Genomic DNA, 23,695 nt, shown 5'->3' with positions numbered 1-23,695 from the left:
GAATAAAAAGTCATCCACTCCAGATTCACTCCGAAAATTTTTTACAGTGTAGGAAAAATACTATTATTTTAGGAAATTCAATAAGTCCAGCAGTAACAGGCGGATTTTGTGATGATTATAACATATGTGAATTAAAAAATTTTGTCTGTGTTAATAATAAGTGCCAATCTAACGGTTATCGATTGATATCCAGACAATTTACGCATACTACATGATTATAATTCACTACTGGAAAATAAAACTTAAATTTTCAAAATTTTTTTTTTTTGCAATGATTGCTTCAATTTGTAAAAGTTCGTGTATAATTCTGCTAAACTGGCATATGATTAAATGAAAATGGCTCAATAGGTAGTCACATTGACGAATATTATTAAAATTACAATAGTAATCTTCAAAAACTAAAGAATAAATAAATAAAATCATTTTTTTAATATTTAAAACATTTTGTGTCTATAGTTAATTGACAAAAAAAATTTTTATCACATAGCAACAACTTAAATTAGTGTAAAAAATATACATCAATGTAATTACAGTTTGTTTTATTTGATATAAGTTCTAATGCTAAAAAAATAAAAACATGATAATAAATGTATCAAGTGAGTTTTTCTTATCGTTAAGAATGTCACCTTCAAGTAATGATGATCATTGGGCTAAAGAAGTCTAACACTATAATGTAATAGATTAGGCATTTATTAATGGTATTTTTATCGTACTAAACGGTCATAATTTTTTTAAATCGACGTGGAATTTCAGTGAATGTAAGAAGCAATGTAAGTATATTTTTTTTTTTGCCGTATTGTTAAAATTTCTTGCACTAATAATGCAATAAATTTTAATTTAAAATTTTTAATGTGTACGGTATTTTTATGATTTCAAAAAAGTGCCTAGTGTGATGAAATATTTTTGTGTAATATAAATGATCATAGATTGATCATGATTTTGTTAATATTTTTATTCAATTCGTAGTTCAAAATTCAATTTTTCCTACACTAATACATTGAAAGGATGATTCGAATTCTACTCATAATTTATGCTGTAAGTCGAGCAAAAACTCTACATATTTCAGATATTATTGGTGAACTTAAAGACGGTCCGATCGATGGCTGTGTCAATTCTAAAAGCCAGGTAAGATGGACCTATAGTATATAATGTTTAAGAAGGTTCGAGTTGTTTTCTTTTACTTCGAAGTAAACGAAAGGTACTATCCTTGCACTCACACAATATATAAAAACTATGTTCAAGCTTTTCTCATAAACAAAGGGAAAAAAAACGTGTAGACCACTAGATCATGAACTAATTAATTGAACCTCATTCTAGTTCTTATTTGAAAGAAATAGTCGAAAAAAATAACAACCACCTCTTCTTATAGAAAATAAAGTTTTGTTTTCTAAAAACTTGCTAACAAGTAAAATATTTTTTTGTTATTAGTGTAATCCGCATCTTGCAAATCCGTGTTGTCAACAAAATAATACATGTAGATTACACGAAAGGATGAACATTGGAATGATATATGCCTGTTTAGAATTAAGTATTCTTCAAGTTATTTATTTATTCATAAACTAATGAATTTTTTTAGTATCGTTACAGTGTAAACCAAAGTGTCCTAATTTAAAACACTTAGGTGTTTTAAAATAAAACACTTGGGCTGAACGTGATTTTGCAGTGTACTCGCTTCAACTAAGTTATGAAAATATTAATTTCAGTATATTTAGGAGGATATTGTGTAAATGTAATAGATTGTTTGAGTATAGACCATTCAATATGTAATAGCAATAACGAGTGTGAATGTAGGCCTGGCTTTGCTGCAGTAAACAAAATAAAATGCGCACCACTAATTACTAGTCCCTGCTGGACAGATGATGACTGTATGGTGAAAAATTCTATTTGCATAAACAATAAATGTACTTGTAAACCTGAATTCGTATCATACTTTAAGGACTATTGCAAACCAAGTGAGTTTAATTTTTCATATGTTTATAGTAATAAATTACATAAGGTAAGAAACCAAGTACCCGATCAGAGTAAATATAGATATACGAGTATACATGAGTGATAGGACACTAGATCTTTTTCCTTATGGCAAAATTTTTTTATCAATTAATCAAATAATGAATTTTGTTTTTGGATGAATGTCTAATGTTTTAGCGGCATTGGGGAAATTTTGTTCAAATGATTACGATTGTGGAGATATGATGCGTATAATGTGCTCTAATAAAAAAGCGTGTGAGTGTAAGCCAAATCATGTTATACAAAATAATGCTACATGTGCACCACTTTTGGGCGGATTCTGTGAAAATGATAATGCATGTGCAAACGAAGATCTCATTTGTATAAATAATCGATGTCAATGTAAAAATGGCAATTCACCTACATTTAATAAAGGATGTATACCGAGTAAAGAATTACAATCCTTGGCATTTTATTTATAAATTATTATAATAATCTTATGTGATTTAGGTTAATTGGTATGTGATATTTTTAGAATTATTAGAAATAACTTGTAACAATGATTATGATTGTAAAGATCTAATGCATATGAAATGCTCGGAAAATAAAATATGTACTTGTAGACCACATCATATTATAAAAAATGATGGTACATGTGCATCACTTTTAGAAGGATATTGCCAGCATGACGAACAATGTGGAGTTGAAAATTCTATTTGCAGTGAAAATAAATGTCGATGCAAAAATAAATATATATTAACATCTCTCGAAACATGTTCACCAAGTATTAAATTTTACGAGAATATTGTTTAATAGACAAAGGATATGATACAGTTGATGAAAACTTAGTAAATAATATCTGTTATTTCAGCACCACTTGGAGAACGCTGTCACAAAGATAACGATTGTAATAAAACATTTTATACTAAATGTTCAAATGACAGCAAATGTGTTTGTGAAGAAAATTATATTGCAATAAATGATACATTATGTGCACCGCTGTTAGGAGCATTTTGTTCGCAAAATGAACCATGTGGAGTAAATAACTCCGACTGTATTGATAATGCATGCCAGTGCAAAGTCAATTTCAAATCTATATTCAATAACAAATGTGTACCAAGTTAGTTTAAATCATTCATAATATTGTGCAATGATGAAATTAGGATTAAAAAATGAACAATTTCTGTTCAATTCTAGCAAAATTGGGAAAGCCCTGTGCAAATATATTGGATTGTGAAGATATTTTGCATCTACAGTGTACACAGAGTCTTAAATGTGAATGCAAAAAAAATCATATCATAATGAATAACTCCACGTGCTTGCCACTTCTAGATGAATACTGTTGGGTTTATGATAAATGTGCACCCGAAAATTCTATTTGTTTATCGGATACTTGTCAATGCAAACCCAACTACTCACAGAGATCTAACAACCAATGCATTCAAAGTAATTATATCATTTGTTTTTAATTTGCACCATTCTGCTATCAAATTATTTTAGGGGACGGCGAGGCAAGACGGGGTAGAGCGGGTAAAACGAAGTACCTCCAAATTTCATAAAAAAAATTTTTTGTAAATGTTTTTTAAACATTCCAAAATCACCTTTGTAAATATCACTGAGCATTATTGATTTTTTTTTTTTTGTTAAACTATTTTAAAAATCGAGTATCAGTCAAAAAATGTTAATGTCTTTTATTTAATAATAAAAATTTTTTTCTTCCTTTGCATCCAATAATTATTTCAAATTTAATTTTTCTTTATGTACATCATTTACAAAAAAATTTAATTTAATCAAATTTATTAAATGCTCAGAAATTTTTTTTTTTTAACGTAAACTGAAAATTTTTTCTCTTTGAATAGCTTAAAAAAAAAGATTTAGCGTATTTGAATCCTCAATTACTTAGTATTTCCTTAAGTACCTCGTTTACCCCCGTCCTTTCTACACGAAAAGAAAATTATAGGGAGTATTCCTATGTGTTATGGGAATGGTTCCCATAATGATGTAGGAATTGTACCCATACTATTATAGGAATGGTTCCTATATATTAGAGGAACCATTCCTATACCATTATGGGAACCATTTCCATAATAGTATAGGAACAGTTCCTATACCAATATGGGAACCATTCCTATAATATTATGGGAATCGTTCTCATACTATTATAGGAACCATTCCTATGATATTATAGGAATGGTTCCCAGAATGGTATAGGAATGGTTCCTATATTTTTTGGAAATGATTTCCATAATATTATAGGAAGTATTGCCATAAATTATAGGAACCATTTCCATAATGGTATCCATATGGGTATCATTCCCATAATTATCGGAACTATTCCTATAATTATGGGAAACATTCCTATAATTATGGGAAACATTCCTATAATTTAGGGAAACATTTCTCTAATTATAGGAACTGCTCTCAGAATTTATGGTCGTCATTCCTATACTGGTATAGGATGAAATTTCACAAAATTATAGGAACGATTCCCATAATTTTCTTTCCGTGTACCCTACATGTTTGAAAATAAGAATGAGTACATGGCTTCAACTTCAATAAAATTTTTCTTTTCATTGCAGTGCAAAAAGTGTAATTATGCGCAACATTATTACACTGATGAGAGATTAATAATTTATGCGTTTCCAAAATTCAGTTTGTTTTAACAACAAGGGTCCTTTCAAAAAAATTTTTGACCGGTGCCAATCACATAAGCGTATAAACCAATTTTCAATATAAAATTATATTCTCCATTAAATAATATAATATCAATTGTTATGTTTAAATGAAATTATTTTTTCCATATTAAAATCGGAAGGTTTTTTGCGCAACGAAAATGAAAAAAATTAATGCAATCTGACTACTGAGGGGGGAAATTGGGGATGGTTGCAGTTTTTGGGTGACAGCAGCAACTATGCGAAAACCTTCAAAAATCTAGATCCCGTAGATTTTTTACTTTTCATTTTCTTTCCGCGAAAAACGTTCCGATCTTCAGGTACATTCTTAACCATCAATTCCACTTGCACAAATATACATTATTATCGTGTAAAAATATCTGGCAAAAAAAAAAACAAATTTTCAATTAATAAAAATATTCACGTTACCAATAATTTAATAAGAACAATAAATATTTACATTTAATTATTAAAATATATAACTTACACCTTACCATATGTATAAGCTATTAAAATATATATGAGTCACGTCTCAGTTTGTCCAATGACACACGATATTGCATACAAACAATATTTTTCCACAATACATCAACAACTTCGTGTTTTTTTTTGTTTTTTTTTTTTTTTTTTTTTCAAAAAAAGAATATAAAATTTACGTGTTTGCGTATTTTGATTTCTGTATCGTTCATATAAATACATATATAATACAAGTATCTGTATATATATATATATATATATATATATATATATATATATATATATATATATATATATATATATATATATATATATATATATATATTGTTAAAGCGATAAGATAGGGATAGATCATATCAAGAGGTTGGGAATCCCATGATCCCTCTTCCGGTTTTGTATGCTAGTCTCGAGAAAACGTGAGATAGTGTATTGTGTACAACACAGCCATCAGTACGAGAATAAATATGTATATATATATTTCTATTTTGAGTACGTCGCAAGCACACGCGATGCTCGTGTCTACTAGACTAGACTTACGATTTACCAAGCCGTATTTCATCGAGCCACTCGTTGACGCTAGAGGGATACGACGTATCCGTCTCTCACTATACGTGCGACATTTCCAGAGATATACATATATACATGTACATTATATAAATTCAAGTATTACTGTATGTATATATATATATATATATATATATATATATATATATATATATATATATATATATATATATATATATATATATATATATATGTAAATAAATATTGTCTGTATAAAATGCTGTGGCGTAGTGTAGAGTAATATCGGCTACACTAGTTTTGGCTTACTACATCAGTACACATCGTCTAGTAGAGTAAATAAAAGGAAAATGGGATGATGTTACTTCGTTTATGCATACCAATGCTCTACTTGTATGTCATATGTGTTTATGTCTATGTGTATGGATGGATGCTGCATTAGATATATAAAGTTACAAGCGAAAATAAAATAAAAAGTATGGCAACTAAAAAAGTGCAAGTCTACTCATGCGGCTACCAGACATAAAACAACGAGTTTTATTGAATTATTTTGTGTCATTTTAAAAAAAGTATAAATACGTTTGGATGGTAATTTTTTTTACAGGGTTGTCGATGTAAATATTTGTTATTTAGTAATTTAAATTTTGTTTTTTTTTTTTTTTTTTTTTTTAAGTTCAATAAACAAAATTTTTTTTTTATTTATAATTTTATTTAAATTCACCTACTGGTAGTAACTTTAGTGAGTTTATTATACAAAAAAAGTAAGTTATTGAAAATTCTAAAATATATATTTTCAAGAGTTTATTAAAATACTTGATACACGGTTAGACTTTTTTTTTTAGTTACTCATACATTTTTTATTCTCATTCGACCCTCGATTTATTTTCCAGGGCTTTATAAATTCAGGCAAACCCTCGAGAGAGAAAGAAAAAAGAGAGAGTAAAAGCTAGCGACCTCGCGACATATATATATATAGTCCACAACCACGCGATGCATATATTGCAGTAGCAGAGGCTGTGATAGTAGTGAGCTCATATGAGTCGTCAGCGTGCTCAGTATGTACTCCACACACGTGTTACGTCGTTACGTCAATCGTTAACACATGCCTCTCTACGTAGAGAGGTTTAGATGAATGGGTGCTCGGTGTTTTTTCCCCTTCCCAATACATATACATATATGTATATATATTTGCTATCACTTTTGCACTTCTTCGACATCAACTTGTATATGAAACCCATGTATAAGTCGAAAAATCACACAAATGTGTGTAATGACGTTTGAAACTGCTATTCATTTTGACATGACAGTAAAAAAAAAAACATATGCCAACAAAAAATAATAAAAATTAAATAAACGGACGTTGAGTTCGCTGAGTAATTGAATTAATCAAAAAAATTATTAAAGTATAATTTTATTTTTTATTATTATTATTTATTTATGTTTAATAAATAATGAGACAATAATTAGAGTCAGTAATTAACTGAGTATTAACCGTTCAAATTATCAAATAATGAGTAATTAATTGACATTTAATTATTAATTAATAAATTTTACTTAATTAAATTGCAATATTAATGTTATTATTATTGAAATTTTTATGAAAATAAAATACAATTTATCGAATTCATTAAAATGTCATAATAAAATTTTTAGTGACCTAAAAAATAAAAACAAGTCGACACGTAAAATGAAATAAAAAGTAAAAGGTTTAAATGTTGGTATGACCATACATTATTAAATTAATGTCAGATAAGTTGAGAAAGGATTTTAAACATCTCTCAAGTACGTTTATATCTTCGTAAAATCACCGGATTGAAAAGCTCTGGCTTTGTAGCACTTTCATTGAAAAAAAAAAAAATAAAAATAAAATGCAGCGAAAAAAAATAATAGACGTCTTTTGCGGCTGCAGCTCGACTTAGTAGTGCCCGAGAAGGGGATTTGGAAAATCGGATTCCATGTCAGCAACAGCCGGATTTATATATATATAAAAAACAATATATACTTGTATATATATATATATTTTTGTATGTCATACTGAAAATATAGAGGAAATGTGGATTTTACGGTTATCAGAATTTCATACGAGTTTTCTTTTTAAGCTCACGAGCTTTTAGATTTTTAAAAATATTTTTCCAGGCATTATGTTATTGTCAAATATTTTTTTTCAAGCTTTTTATTATCGATAAATAAAGATAAACAAACATTAAGACGATGACTTAATGTGACCTTGTTGAAATGAACTGACGCCTACTTTGGTACACTTGTGACCTCATCATCACTAATGAATTTTATCACGAGCTCAAGTGTGTGTGAAATTTTTATGCAATTCAGATTAAATAATAATATACAAGTACATTATTTAAATTCATAAATATATAAATATTTATGACTCATTTTTTTTATTTCTTGCAATTTAAAAAAAATGACAACAGTCAGATTAATCAATAGATTAATGATGAATAAATTTAATGATTAAGATTTTTATTCTCAAGTAAAAAAATATCACGCCCAGGAAAATGAGTCATTGTCTGGTATGTCTTATTACAATATTAGTCTCTAGGCTAATCGTCATTTATAAGTACAAAAAGTCTTCATTTTCCTAACACATTTTTTTTTAATTAAAATTGGAGTAGAAATAAATTTTTTAAATTAATAAGCTGGAGTATCAGAGTAAAAAAAAAATTTTGAATGTGAATCTACTAGTTGACTTTATATTGCAGGCACAAAAGTTATTAATAAATTAAAAAGTGGTGTCTGTCGATACGTAATTGACTTGCAGCTCACGTCAAAACGATGAGTTTCCTACCTCGATGTATACATGAATAAAGTTTTGAACTGCGATCCAATATTTTATAACGGGTTACTAAAAAATATTATATTTTGTTATTTACTGCAAAACTTTTGTTTAAATTTAAATCCTGTAAATTTAAATTTTAATATTTTTGGTTATCTAAAAAAAATTTATTTGGAGTTAAATATCAATTATACATCGAAAGACTTAAAGACCTTTTTTATAGGCAATTACGAGCCACGAAATTGTTTATGTATAACTTTACGATATTATAAATAGTTCAGCTTGGATTTTAATTTCAAAACTAATAAAATTTTTCAGACTTTTTAGTGCTTGAGCTTTGTCATAAATTTTTTTATGGGCTTTGAGAAATAAAATTAATATAACTTTTTCAGTTAAAAAAAAAAAATAAAATCGAAATTTACTTGACAAAAATTTTCAAATTTAAAAAATGATTTAATAATAAATTTACCTTGTTAATTTTATCTTATTGCTCCGAAATAAAAGCACTCAAAATTTTTACATGCACATAACTAAATTTTTCACTCGATTTACTGTTAATCTAAAAATAATTTATTACTTATATGTATCAGAAACTGTCACAAAATCATTTGAATACTATCAGAAAACCACATCCCGACACACGTTAATATAAATAAAATTCAAACTGACTTATATAAAAAAAAAAAAAAAAACAATTATTTGAATATAGGTAGTATTTTAAATTAGTGAATAGATAATAATTAATGAATGAATGAAAACTAAAAATAAATACGAGGTTGATTATCTAAAAAGATTGTTCAAAGTTTATCGTCGAGAAAGCGACAGAACGTCCGGAGTGCGTGGCGTGTGCGCATCGACTGCTAACTAACTTGAACGTGAGGGAGTTTCATCCATGGCCGAGAACTGAGCGAACAGAGAATCAGAGGAAAAGGGAACGAATATATATATATAGATATTTATAAAGATAGAGAGAGTATATATCTATTTCACTCTAGACTAGTAGTATAGAAGAGTAATAGTGCATATCTATCTAAGTATCTTTCTCTTGCACACAAAGATTGTACCTCTGTACCCTAGAACGTGTACATAGTGTACTTAGAGCTGGTGGTATATATAGAAGACTAGTATTACAGCCCACCGATACGATTCGTCATATTGTATCCTTGTCTTTACTTTAAAAGTCCGTTTCATCATTTTTTTTTCTCTTCAACGTCTCCGCCAACTAGACTTCTTTTTATTTAATTTTTTTTTTCTGTTTATTATTATTTCTCTTTTACTCACGTAATATTAAAGCATCCATCCCCACGTGGATTTCTCATTGCCACTTTTTCTTGTAAAGTATTTTTTACTTTAGAATATTTTTATTTCAGTACTTTGGAGAAAAAATAATAGCTAGGTGACATTATTATTAAATTTTAAATAATTTCAGATACGAAATTTAATTAAGTATATATTTTTTAGTTTATTTGTATACTAATTGTGAGATAGTAAATTTTTGATAAGCAGAATTTATTTATCGCGCTTTTTTTATGACCGACTGAGGATTTCAGGATTTCAGGATTTCTTTACAGTAAAAATCTAACAAACGGATAACCCTGTAGGCCAATGTCAAAACTTCCCGCAGTTTTCGAGCTCAGAAAACTCGAAAACGTTATTATTTGCAATTTTCGAGCTCTTCGAAGACAAAAAATGTTTATTTTGTTGTTCAAACAAAAAAATTTCATTTAAGCTAAAAAAAAAAAGTAATTTTTGTCGTACGATATCTTTGGAACGAATCAAACGATTTGAATCTGATTGGCGGCAAGTGAAAGGGCTCTTCAAAACAGAACTGGATAGCTTTTCAAGTCGATCGGTTAAGTAATTTATAAATTTTATTAAAAAAACCTGAAAAATTTTTTTTTCATTTTCATCTTTTGTATAACTTGTAAATTACTCGAGCGATCGACTTCAAAATCTATCCAGATCTAAGTCTTGATGAACCCTTTCGATTGCCGCCAAAAACGTCCAATTCAGTTAATTCGTTCCAAAAATAACGTACGACAAAAACAGTTCCTAGGACCTCAAAATTTCGAGATTTGATGAAAACTCGATTTTCAAAAATCGAATCGAAATTAGTAACGTCGTTTTTTGAAAATTTGAAATTTTCATAGCGGGAAGTTAATAAATGAATACCAGAATTGATTTAAGTATTAATTATTTTTGTAAGTAATAAAAATTTAACGCAATTGATATACAGTGGACTCTCGATAACTCGAACCTTGTTAAGTCGAAATCCTCAGTAACTCGAAAAAAATTTGTATTCCCTTCCGCTGAACTCTTAAATACGCGATATCTCGAATTATTTAGACTCTGTAACTCGAACGTAGTATCGTTTCCCTTCCAGTATTGATAAGGCATATTTATACTCTATAACCCGAATTTTAAAAGTCAAACTTTATAAGTCGAAGTTGGTAAAATATAAAGACGTTTTTCTCTAAACTGTCCCAGCTTATAGCAATCAAATCTAAATTCGTATAGGAATGTTCAATGCTTCTTATATTCTTGTTTGTAATGTATATTTTCTCTTTAAGTTATTTTCTTGCAAAGTTGTTCTGTTAATCAGATCGTATCTAGACATCATGAGTGCTAAACGAAAATTAACAACTTGCTTTATTACTTTATGCTTTATATAACAGAAATCAATTGTTTTCTTAATTTTTGGTCTAATCTACTTGCAAATTTCGAACATCTTGTTAAGTCGAAAACTCGTTAACTCGAAATTTTTATTACTTCCCTTGAAAGTCGAGTTATCGGGAGTCCACTGTACAATAATGTTCAAATAGTATTTTTATGACTAAAAAATTATTTTATTACAATTTTTTGATCAACTGTTTACTTTGTGCAAGAAAATTTTATTAACACAAAAAAATACATACTTTTTTTCTCAATTTAAAAAAAAAAAAGATGTAGCAAATTCTCTACCATAATTTTGACTACTAAATCATTCACAAATGTAAAATTAATTCATTAGATAACATAAGAATATTAGTTACAAAAAAATATGACGGATTTATTACCAGGCAGATTCAAAGAGGGTGTGGGAAGTAGAAAGAATATAAAATTTTCACCCTGATGGGTTTGGAACTCGGATATCCCGTAACCAATAACCTTCAAAAGGTAGTTTTTCCCATAAACATAAAAGTACTATTCCCATAACTTTCTCTCTTTGTGCATTATTTATATTAATAATAAAATAAAAATAATATTTAATATAAATTCAAGTACTTAAAAAAAGGATTATAAATATTAAAAAATATTTGAAAGCTTTAAAATTTAATCTCTTGAAATTTTTATTGCATGAGAAGTATATAAAAGTGGAGAAAATAAATAAAATTAACGCGGGTAGAGGTTTTTTGTGTACGACAGTATTATATGATCACTTTTTATTTTGACATTCTCGGGTTTCACGGTGTTCTGTATATAATCTACTACGCGAGAATGTCAGTTATATTAAATTTGTTTTGCTTTTACTTGCAGTCTTCTTACAGCACACATATATAGTGTACGTATATAATAGAGTTAAGTAGAGGGAGTGTGAAGAGTGATTCTTTTCTATTTTCCGTAGTAGAAAAAGTGTAAAACACTTTACGGACTCTTCGTTTTACCCTTTTCGATACCTGACACCTGTACTATCTTTGTGAAACATCCTATCTGTGTATTAAACTTCTGGTTTTTTATTACATTTACGTTCTTTGTGCTTTTAAACCAGAAAAAAAAATTATTAAAATTTTTTGTATAAAAAAGACGGCAAGAATAACTCGTATGAAAAAACAATATACTGTCGATAATATATAAAAGAATATATGGGAAATTACTGAACATATATGACGTCAAAATTATTGACATTGATTAATATATGTTTTATCATATATATTAATTTACATGGTCAATGTTATAAAATCCATGTCATGTATAATATATATATTAGGGTGTTTCAAAAAAACAAACAATTTTTTTTTTTATGGTGTACAAAAATTGAAAGTATAACTAAAAAAAAATAAAAATGTTGGCACCAATCCGGGCTCTTAATAATAATATTAAGATTTGCCTCAATCCATTTTTCTATTTTCCATTTAAATAAAATGGGAAAAAAAATTTTTTTTTTAGAATTTTCTAGCTCCCAAACTAATCAACAAATTTCTATGCACAATACATTTTTTTGTAGGAAATTGAACGCTCTACAAAAAAAGTCTCTTATCATTTTTCGATAAATCCCACTGTTCGAAAGTTATTTAAGCCCTAAGTCAAATTTATAGTAAATTTTGAGATTTTTTTACTTTTCCGGCGAAACTATCAGTCGTATCAAAAAATGTCATTAGAACTTTTCGTAGATAATTTTATTCCTTACAAATTATTATGAATAAAGTTTTTCGAAATTCCACATTGTTCACAAGTTATTTTCATTTCAATGTCAAGCTCTTGAAATCAATCAGAAATCTATCTTTTTACAATACTTGTATATTAACATGTAAAAACAATATATTACAGATTTATAGGTTGTGAATTATAAAATCATAGTGTTTCGGCCAAATTTTGTATATGGCTTTTTCATATGATCTCTTATAATTCCATATAATTCACCATAAATTTTAAATTATACTATGGCTTATATATTGCTTTTTCATATGAGATAAGATAACTGGTATCTTATAGTTAAAAAAAAAAATTTTATTCTTATATTTAAGTAATAAACATATTTTATTTAATGTATATAATGTAAAGCTCGAGTTTCTTCTTCTGAGGTTGCAATTAACGCTCCGCGAGTCAGCCGCAAAATGGGACTTTATAATTATGACTTCAACCCCTTACTACCCCCGGAAACTAACTCGAGACAACATAATAATAAATAATTATAACACCCGCATATTTATATTTTTATACTTAACATTTAAAAATAATAAAAAAAGATAATTTAAAATAATGGCTACAAAAAATTTAAATAGAAATAATTGAAAAAGTAAATGCTGTTATGTATTAAACTTATTAAAAAAAAAAAAATATATAAATTTATACTCGAGTTATTTAAAATTTTGTTTAATTTATACCAACTGTATAAATAAAGTTATCTTGGCTAGAGTTAATTTTAAGATTTTAAAAGTACTTTTCCACGAGTCACTTTAATTGATATTAAAAATTAAAATTGACGCGAGACGTTTCGTACCCATTCCCGTCAGTGATGAGTTTTATTAACGCAACGTTAATTTATTATTAAACTTTAATTTAAGCTATTTTAAATTTATTTATAAACTTGACGGTTTTTCGATTTAAAAAAATAAACTGCTATAAAAATAAATAATACTTAATATATTATTATTACATGTACATAAATATATATTTTATATGTTGATATTTTTTTAGTGGAGTTAGTGTAAGTATATATGATATTTATGGATAATATATAAGCGAGAAAATGCATCAGCACACTAGCAACATCATGTTTCACGCGCGTTCATGCTAAAACAAACGAATTTATACACGATAACGAGATAATATCTCGGGGGATTATCAAAATGGATGCGTGGATGTGTTTATCTATCTCTCTTACTCATTCATTCACTACTGTGCGTTATATTTTCGAAACTAATGGGTAACGGGTGTGGGTAACATTTACAGGATTATTTGAACCACAAATAATTATATTTAACACTCAGTACATAATGTACATTTAATTACTACCCTTTCCTATTTTTACAGACTATGAAATATTCAAATGTTTCATGAAAACTACAATACCCTGCAAATAATTTACATTGAAAATATAGACAACGGAAAAAATTTATCAAGTCTAATTTTGAAAAAACACACACTTAATTTTTAAAAAATGTGTTGCACATTTCAAAAGCGAAAGTGAGTGTGTTTTGTTTTGGCGCTCGATTTTTTTCAGGTAAATCACTCACTTTAAAAAGTTGATACATTTTTTAAAGTATATTAAAATAAGTTGAAACATTATCAGGTTGAAAAAAGAGCGACATTTATGACAAAAATGCGGGATATTTAAAAAATAAAATTAATAAAAATAACTTCATTCTTTTTTGAAAATTTTCAATTCTCTTAGTGAGAAAATTAAAAAAATTAACCGAAAATAAGAAATAAAAAAATCAAATTAATAATTTAACAGTTGAATAAAAATTCTTAATTCAAAAAAAAGAAAAATTAATTAATACTATGAAATAAAAGTAATGATTAAATGATCACAATATGTTATGGGAATGGTTCCTATAACGCATGGTAACCGTTTTTTTTTTTAAATGTCGATTATAGTAATCGTTACCATAATATCATGGTAACCATTATCATAACATTATGGTAAATATTACCATAAATATGGTAACCATTACCATAAATATGGTAACCATTACCATAATCATATAGTAATAATCATCAAATCCATACATTATGGGAATGATTACCATATTTATGGTAATGGTTACCATATTTATGGTAATATTTACCATAATGTTATGATAATGGTTACCATGATATATCGGGTTTATTCCCATATGCACTTAGGAACCGTTACAATATGATTATAGAACTGGTTCCTATTTGCTTATGGGAACTATTCTTATGAGTATGGTAATCATTACCATAATTTTTTCACATGCGATATGGGAACTGTTAGCATAATGATGGGAATTGTTCCAAACTTAAGGGAACTTTTTCCCGAAAGTATGGGTCTATATCCCATAATCCCAAGTAATCATTACCATAACGGTATGGAACGATATTTCATAAACGTCCTAGAAACGGTCATTATAAATTTCTGTCCACGTAGGTGTGCACTTGTGGATTGGATCGGAGAACCTATTGATCATATAATTTCATTTCATACCCAACATATAATTTTAATAAGAAAATAAAAATTTATTTGAAAAAAATCTCCATAATATAAACAACAAAAATAGTAATTTCTAGCTTTGGAAAAATTTATTGTATTTTTTCAGCTGTTATAAAAATCGGGAAATATTCTAAAAAATATTCGAGTTTTATTGAAATTGAGACAGGCATCCAAGAAATCTTATGTTCCATTACGGACTACTGAAAATTTTAAAAAAGTTTCCCCAGAAATAATTAAATACTTTTTAATGGAAATGTAAATAGTGAACGCAAAGATAAATAATTTAAATTAATTAAAAAAAAAAAAAGAAAAATAATGAATAACGTGGCAAGTAAATAAGAATTTAGCATCTTGGTAAATAATTATCCAGGACGTTTGTAAGCCGTAAAAACACAAGTGCGGAGGATGTGAAGGAATAAAAAACGGTATCTGAGAAACGGAAGTTTTAATCGAAAAAGTTGGAACAATGCGGCAGTTGCAGCGGCAGTAGAGTAGCAGTAGCAGTGGTGCCACACCCGATTCGACAATAAGAGTACCAGAGACTACTTGTCTTGGTCTTGGTCTTGCTCTTGGTCTTGGTCTTGCTCTTGGTCTAGGTTTGTTGTTTCGACGTAAAACCATTTACTATTATCAATATAATTCTTATTTATCCCGTAAATATTGTCGTATTTTATTTTATGTCATTTTTAATTCGTTTTACAGTTGATTCGCCCGGAATCGTTAGTCAACAACTGGCTTTTCATTTATTTCCTCTTAATAGCTCACATTCATCGTCGTTTCACGTCTCACACACACAACTTAAAACTTTAAAACTTTTCTTTATTGTAGTTTTTTTTAACAAAAACTTTCTTTTTGTTTCTACTATACTATACTACTTTTGTTACAATTTTATTCGATACTTCACTGAGTTCATTAATTAATCCTTTATTGGCAAGTTTACTTCATTGTTTTTTTATTAAGAAAAAACTATAAAATTAACTCAAGTATTTTTTTGACTAGAAAAAAAAATTAACTAATGCCCAACCGCTCGTAACTTTTAGACTACACTGTAAAAAACTGGTGTTAAAATTAACTCATACCGTTGTAGCGGTGTTATAAAACAGTGTACATGCGGAGTAAATTAACTTTTATCAGAGTATGAGGGTGTGAGTATGTGTTTTAAGATATACAAAACAGAAGAATAAAAAATTTATTCGTTAAAATTAAAAAATTATCGTTAATTTAGATAAAAATCATATTATTATCTACGAAATAAGCAATGGCATTTTTATTAAATTAAACAAATTGCATAAATTTTTTTTCACTCGTCAAACTAAATATTTAAATGATAAATTAATCATTGCACGGAGAGAAATTATGGTAACAGTTACAATATATTATGGGAATGGTTCCCATAATGCATGGTAACCGGTTTTTTTGAAATGTTGATTATAGGAACGGCACCCATATATATTATTGTAATCATTCCTATAATTATGGGTATAATTCCTATATGGTATCGGAATAGTTCCTATGGAATTATGGTAATCGTTACCATGTTCTTATGATAATAGTTACGATACTATTATGGTAATAATTTCCATACATTATAGGAATGATTACCATAATATTATGGGAATGGTTACCATAATATTATGGGAACAGTTACCATAATATATAGAGTTTATTCCCATATGCACTTAGAAATCGTTACAATGTGGTTATTGGATTGGTTCCTATTTGCTTATGGGAACTATTCCTATGAGTATGGTAATCATTACCATGATTCTTACACATGCGATATAGGAGCTGTTACCATAATAATAGGAATTGTCCCCATAAGTATGTTGATATATTACACCACATACCATAGATATATCACATCACATACCATAGATATATCAACAAAATTATTATAATTTCTAAATATTATGGTAACCGTTATCATGATATTATGGTAACCATTCCCATACTATTATGGTAACTATTCCCATGATATGATGGTAATCGTTACCATAATAGTATGGTAACGGTTACCATAACATCATGGTAATAATTTCCATACATTATGGGAATGATTACCATAATATTATGGTAACCATTACCATAATATGATGGTTATGTTTACAATATTATAGGAATAGTTACCATAATATATACCTATACCATAATATATATGGCTTATTCCCATATACACTTAGGAACCATTACAATGTGGCTATAGGTTCGGTTACTATTGCTTGTGGGAACTATTCCTATGAGTATGGTAATCATTACCATGATTCTTACATATGCGATATGGGAATATAATAATAGGAATTGTTCCCATACTTATGGGAACTTTTCCCAGAAAGTATGGGTCTATATCCCATAATCCCAAGTAATCATTACCATAACGGTATGGGAGGATATTTCATAAACGTACTAGGAACAGTTACCATAATTTTCTCTCCGAGTGATAAGTTTATTTTATTTTTCCAGGTTAAAAAAATAACTTAAATTTGACTTTTTTGATAACTTTAAGTCAACTAGGCCGAAACCAAGTTAAATTTGACTTTTGGGACTTCAATAAGACGGAGTAGGTCAAGGTAGCCAAAAGCAAATCAAAATCAATTGTGCTCTCCATCCATTTTTGACTTGTTTCTAGCTAACTTGACCTACTTAGTATTCATTATAAGTCGGAAAAGTCGAACTTGACTCAGTTTTGGCTTAGTTGATTTAAATTTGTTATTTTTTCGAGATTCTCTCTTATTTAGTTTTCAAAAGAGACTTGAATCATAAAAATCTGTTAGATATTTTATACAATAACATTAACTTGTCATAGTAGACAAATATTCTTTGAAATTTTAACATAAATACGTAAATCTGTCATATCAATAATTTTTGAATAAATATAAATTTTTTAAAAAAATGATTCCGATCCTGACAATGATTTAGTTCCAAACCATACTCCGAGGACTTAGGTTCATAAATAAGTTGATATTTAATTACTATTTAGCGCAACATTTCAGAAATATAGTTTCAGTAAGTAATTCAAGGTCTGTTATATTTTGACTAAATCAGTAGACTAGTATGGGAACGAAAAAGCAAGAATTAGATTTTGACATGGTTGATACGTGATATATCTATGGTATGTGTTATTGCACTGTTAAAATCGAATGTATTGCTTTGTTTACTTTTATTTGTACACTGAAAAATTCCCATTAAATTTTATTATGGGTGCATTGTAACCCCGGACCATAAGAAAACTGATACAAAAAAATTTACAAGTGTCTCATAGTAAACGTATGCGCATAGGTCCCAATTGTGTCGTCTGCGCATACCGTTTAGTAAAATTTGTTGGAAATTTTTCACAGTTTATTGTTTCCACAGACGCCTGAAGAAAGAATAATAAGTACAATTCGACTTTTGATACTTAAAAAATAAATCTATTTTTTTTTTAACACAGCTTAACACCGGGAAAAATTTTAACACTGTTTTCGGGATTAAATTTAACGCCGGGGTAATGTGTACTTACACGATTTTTTATAATATATTCGTTTTATGTAAAATATCAATTATAATATTTTGTTAGAAAATTTAATATTTTTAAAAATCGATTTGATATTATCTTCACGTATAACGAATAGTTTAACATATTTTAAATTCAAAGTTATATAAAATTATTGCTGTAATAATTTTTGAATGGAAAATTTTTTTTATTATTTTAATTAAAATAAAAAAAAAAATTAGCGTAATTTACTTTAACAAAATGAAAAGATCGTACATGATGATAAGAAACTTTTGTATTGAAAAAAAAAACTTCAATCAGCTGATCCGGCTAATTTGCATAGAAAAAAAAAAATATGTATACATAAATAGTGAAAAGTACTTGCATTTTTTTGCATAAAAAATTTTATCTTTAACCTTTTTATATTCAGCAATTTTTTTTACATATTTTTCTCTTCACTCTGCTCTTCTTTTCTGTATATACATATTTTTTCCTTTTATTCGAATAAATTTAAGACCACTGATAGAAGACAAGAGTAATGCGAAAAAAATTAATTGAGAAAAAAAAAAAAGGAGAAATGAGTCTGATGAGATTTGAGAAGGCAATTAACGAGTAAAAATTATAATTGAATATGAATAGATTGGAGATATACACCTCGAAAGCTATCAAAATTCAAAATCCATTAAAGTCATATTATAAATATCAAATTTCAATAATGATATTTAAAAAAATATATATGTTAAATAAAGATGAATGAAAAGTCATGAAAGTAGATCGATAGTAGATGCAATTGAGCTAACAGCCAACAGGCAAAACTTATAGTCCCGACTATAGACATATACGTCTAAATGATGGCTTCCGTTCCGGGCGATGCTCTAGCCCCGGACTTCCTTATCGGCTGGATAAATCGAACGAGGATTCTGATTAATCGTCTAGCAACTTCTCCAAAGCCTTCTTGACTTATTTTTCTTTAAAAAAATTCTCAAATCTTTTTTGCTACTTATATTGTCCACCACGTTTTTTTTTCTTTTTAAACTTTATTTCTTTCATGTTCTTTGTATAATACTTTTTCATCATTTCTTTGCCACAAAACTTTTAAAAACTTTATTTTTGTATATTTTACATGCAATACATAATAAAAATTAATCTGCATAACTTTTAAATAAAAGTTGAAAAAATATATAAAGGTAAAATATTATTTTTAAAATAAAATAAACGCATATATATTTTTATTAATGTGTCATTTTGTGGGAACATTTTTGTTCACTCATCGTTCAAAGTAGGGATGGGCGATATTGACCAAAAAAAGTCGATGTCGGACTATCGATTTTCGAAATTTTTCACCATCAAACCATCGATATTTTGACAAAAACATCGAAACATCGATGTTGAAAAAGCGCGCGAAAATTCAAAAAAGTTATAATTACAACTAAATGTGAAATAAAAAAAGAAATAATTTTAAACTATAATCTAATCATCAATAATTACTAATCTTAAAAATATATTAGAAAAGTTAAATAATTTATTAGTCAATCAATAATTTACTATTAAAAACTAATTTATTATTAAATTCAATATTGTCATATACTTTGTCTAGGAACTTATGAAATACATGTAAAATAATTAGGGGAGAGTGGGGCAAAGTGGACCCCCTAAAATTTTGAATTCCCCTAATGATTTGGAGGTAAAATGGGTCCCCAAATGCTTAGGGGCCCACTTTGCCCTACCTTTCCCTATATCATTTCCCGCCATTTGAAATATTTATGCTCATAAAAATACTTAAAATAATTTATAAATATTATTTTATAGGTTTTCAATCATTGAAAGCTTTTAAAACCCTTCAAATAAAAATGCAACGAAACTTGAAGTTAGTCAATAGTCGAAACTTGTAAAAAAATGGGATAGAATTTCTTATTGGTTGAAATTAAGGCGCGCTTTTTAAATTTCTAGTAGAAATTTATTTTGATATCGATGGTTCATTAATAATGAATCATTATATTACATCGAACATCAATGTTTCGACTTCGAAAAAAATCGATGTTTCCCGAAAAAAAACATCAATAATCGAAACATAAATGTATATCGCCCATCCTCAGTTCAAAGTATTCAAGTATGTAGTAAAATAATAAAAAATCTCACTACAACCCCTAATTAAAACTAAAATTTATTTTTATTATCCAGTTATATTTTTTCGACTTAATTGATCATAAATATGTTATATAGTTTTATAGAACCTACATTTTCAACTTTTAAAAAATATATTGGAATATTACCTTTCATGATTATGTTTCAGAATGACTAATAATTTTCAAATTTCAAATTTATCCGTTTACTCCTAAATTTTTCTCACAAAATAATTTAAGATTATTTATTCGGCGCTCTCTTTCTACTCTAATCTTTCCGATATATAAATATGAAGTTCAAATATTTTATTAAGATAAGATAAAAGCATATATATGAATTTACTCGTATTTAGTAGTAAATCAAGAGGATTAAATATTTCCGAATAAATATTTATAAATTTTCAATAGTTTAATTGAAGTCAAATACACAAAAGTACTCTTTAGATTGATAACGATAATAATAATAATAATAATAATAATAATAATAATAATAATAATAATAATAATAATAATAATAATAATAATAATAATAATGATGATGAGAGGATGCATATATATTATATGCTGCATAAAAGAGAATAAGTATCATTGAGAGAAATAGAACGGAATGAATAAACGGACGAATGAGGTATATAAAACAGTATGAATGTATGAGTTCGAGATAGAGTTGTAGCTCCGTAGTGTAGGTGAGTTTACCAATCCATTTGTAAAACTGTTCCCACACATTTCACGGGATATTTCATCGATGCGAGCTTATATATTCCTAATAAAATATATCCAATATCATACAGATATACATGTGTAATATACATTTTTCAAATAAATCTTTTGATCTTATTTTTTCATTTACAACTGACGCGAGAATTTTTTTTTTCATTACTAAAGCGAGGGTGTAATTGAATGGAAATAAATTCCCCGAGGACATGTTGATTAAAATCTCATATGAAGTTTATCTTGAGCTTTATCAAATAACTCTTCCACAAATACTACTACCGATAATAATGATAATAATAAGGATGATTTATGAAGAATATCATATATTATTGGATTAATATATATTTTCGAGATGTAAATATTAAAAATGCACCGCTGACACTTCATCTGGTGGCAATATTCCAGAAAAATATAGAGTTACAAAATTCTCATTCATAAAGAGGTATAAAGTTTTTGTGTAAGAGAAAAAAAAATGAGGAAAATAAGTCAGAGCTTTCATATTCACCCCGTGACTGCAGATAAATTTTATCTAACTTTGCCTACTGTTGGCGGTGTGATAAATATGAGTTATGCATAATCTAATTATTTTTATATCAAGTATGAAAATTACTTTTATATATATATATATATATATATTAGGGTGCTTCGCTTCCGGTGAAAGTATTTTTTTTGTTGCTCATCAAGCAAAATATTGTTTTTTATGGTAAAACAAAAATTCCTGCCAAGTTTGAGCTCTTAATTCCAATCCTAAGCACTTCCCATTTGATTTCCAAGATTTCCCATTTAAAATACACGGAAATTAATTTACTTTTTTTTTTAGTTTTCTAATACTCAGCTGCGTTTTATGATATCGACGCGGTTTTGGTCGCAAATTGTAGGGCATTTGCTGTTATTCAAAAGTGCCCATAGTAACTTAGCTGTAATTCCAGCTGTATCATTTCTGACTGCTGAGGAAGTCATTTTTCCTATGAAATTGACCTTTATTGGCTTGCAGAACAGGAACCAATGAATGCACATCAAAAATGTCAAGAGGGATTTTATAGAAAATTTTATTCTCTTTAAAAAATGTCCTATGAGTCAAGTCGCTAAAGTCTATAGTTTCCGAGTTATAGGAATTTTAATAATTTGAAAAATATAATATTAAAAAAAAATGACAATTGATATTTTATTATTTAAATTATTAAAACTCCTATAACTCGGAAACTATGGACTTTAGCGACTTGACTCACGTGACTTTTTTTGAAGGCAATCAAATTTCCTACAAAATTCTCATCAACATTTTTGGTGTGCATTCATTGGTTTTTGTTCTGCAAACCAATAAAGGTCAATTTGATACGAAAAATGACTTCCTCAGCGGACATCAGTGAAACAGCTGGAATTACAGCTAAGTTACTATGGGCACTTTTAAAGAACATCAAATGCCCTACAATTTACGACCAAAGTCGCGTCGATATCATAAAACGCAGCTGAGTATTAGAAAGTTAAAAAAAGTAATTTAATTTACGTGTATTTTAAATGGGAAATCTTGAAAATCAAATGGAAAGTACTTAGGATTGGAATTAAGAACTCAAACTTGACAGGAATTTTTGTTTTACCATAAAAAACAATGTTTTGCTTGATGAGCAACGAAAAAAATACTTTCGCTGGAAATGAAGCACCCTAATATATATATTACAACAAATTCATATTGTGATATGATTTTTACACAATAATTAGATAATAAGATTTACAAGTTAGTTTTTATCATTCGAGTTTTTAAAACTTGACTTTAAAAAAAAATTCGATGAACCGTAAAATTGCCAAAGAATTTTTTCCAATTTATTGAATAAAAATGAAGTTTTTTCATACGTAAAAAAAGTTATTTCACGGACTGAATTTTTTTACGGATTAATCTAAAAAATTAATAGATATTTTCATTTAAAAATTTATTCACTGTATATTTTTTTTTTTTTTTTTTTTTTTTTTCATAAAATATTTTCTTGTAAAATATAATTCCGCTTCTCGCCTAATTAAATCGTTTATGTAATAACATTTCCTCATAACTACATTTTTACATAAATTCCTACTAGCGGTCATTTTTTTTTAGATAAAAATTTAATA

General features: G+C 27.6%; 2 protein-coding genes across 7 annotated transcripts in view; one reads left to right on the top strand and one right to left on the bottom strand.

The window, feature by feature from the left end:
• The window catches only part of LOC103570110 (guanine nucleotide-releasing factor 2), a 107,745-nt gene that overhangs the window by 58,940 nt on the left and 25,110 nt on the right, over positions 1-23,695 (bottom strand). The window contains exon 1 of one of the 6 annotated variants that reach the window (XM_053740418.1): positions 8,882-9,082. The exons of 4 other annotated variants lie outside the window; for them this stretch is intronic. The gene's annotated coding sequence lies outside the window, so the exon portion shown is untranslated. Of the gene's footprint in view, positions 1-5,113; positions 5,133-8,881; positions 9,083-23,695 lie in introns of those variants that run through there. One more of the 6 variants, XM_053740419.1, reaches the window with a different exon arrangement.
• LOC103579992 (delta-like protein D) lies at positions 726-4,982 on the top strand. The gene is made up of 9 exons (XM_053740420.1): positions 726-770; positions 967-1,125; positions 1,429-1,528; positions 1,704-1,952; positions 2,146-2,394; positions 2,483-2,731; positions 2,819-3,067; positions 3,145-3,393; positions 4,527-4,982. Exons 2-9 carry the CDS (start codon positions 1,006-1,008, stop codon positions 4,538-4,540), a joined length of 1,479 nt encoding a protein of 492 aa, XP_053596395.1. The 5' UTR covers positions 726-770; positions 967-1,005; the 3' UTR covers positions 4,541-4,982.

Source organism: Microplitis demolitor, chromosome 7 (assembly GCF_026212275.2).
Source record: "Microplitis demolitor isolate Queensland-Clemson2020A chromosome 7, iyMicDemo2.1a, whole genome shotgun sequence".
Lineage (NCBI taxonomy): Eukaryota > Metazoa > Arthropoda > Insecta > Hymenoptera > Braconidae > Microplitis > Microplitis demolitor.
This window is presented reverse-complemented; position numbering and strand designations above follow the sequence as displayed.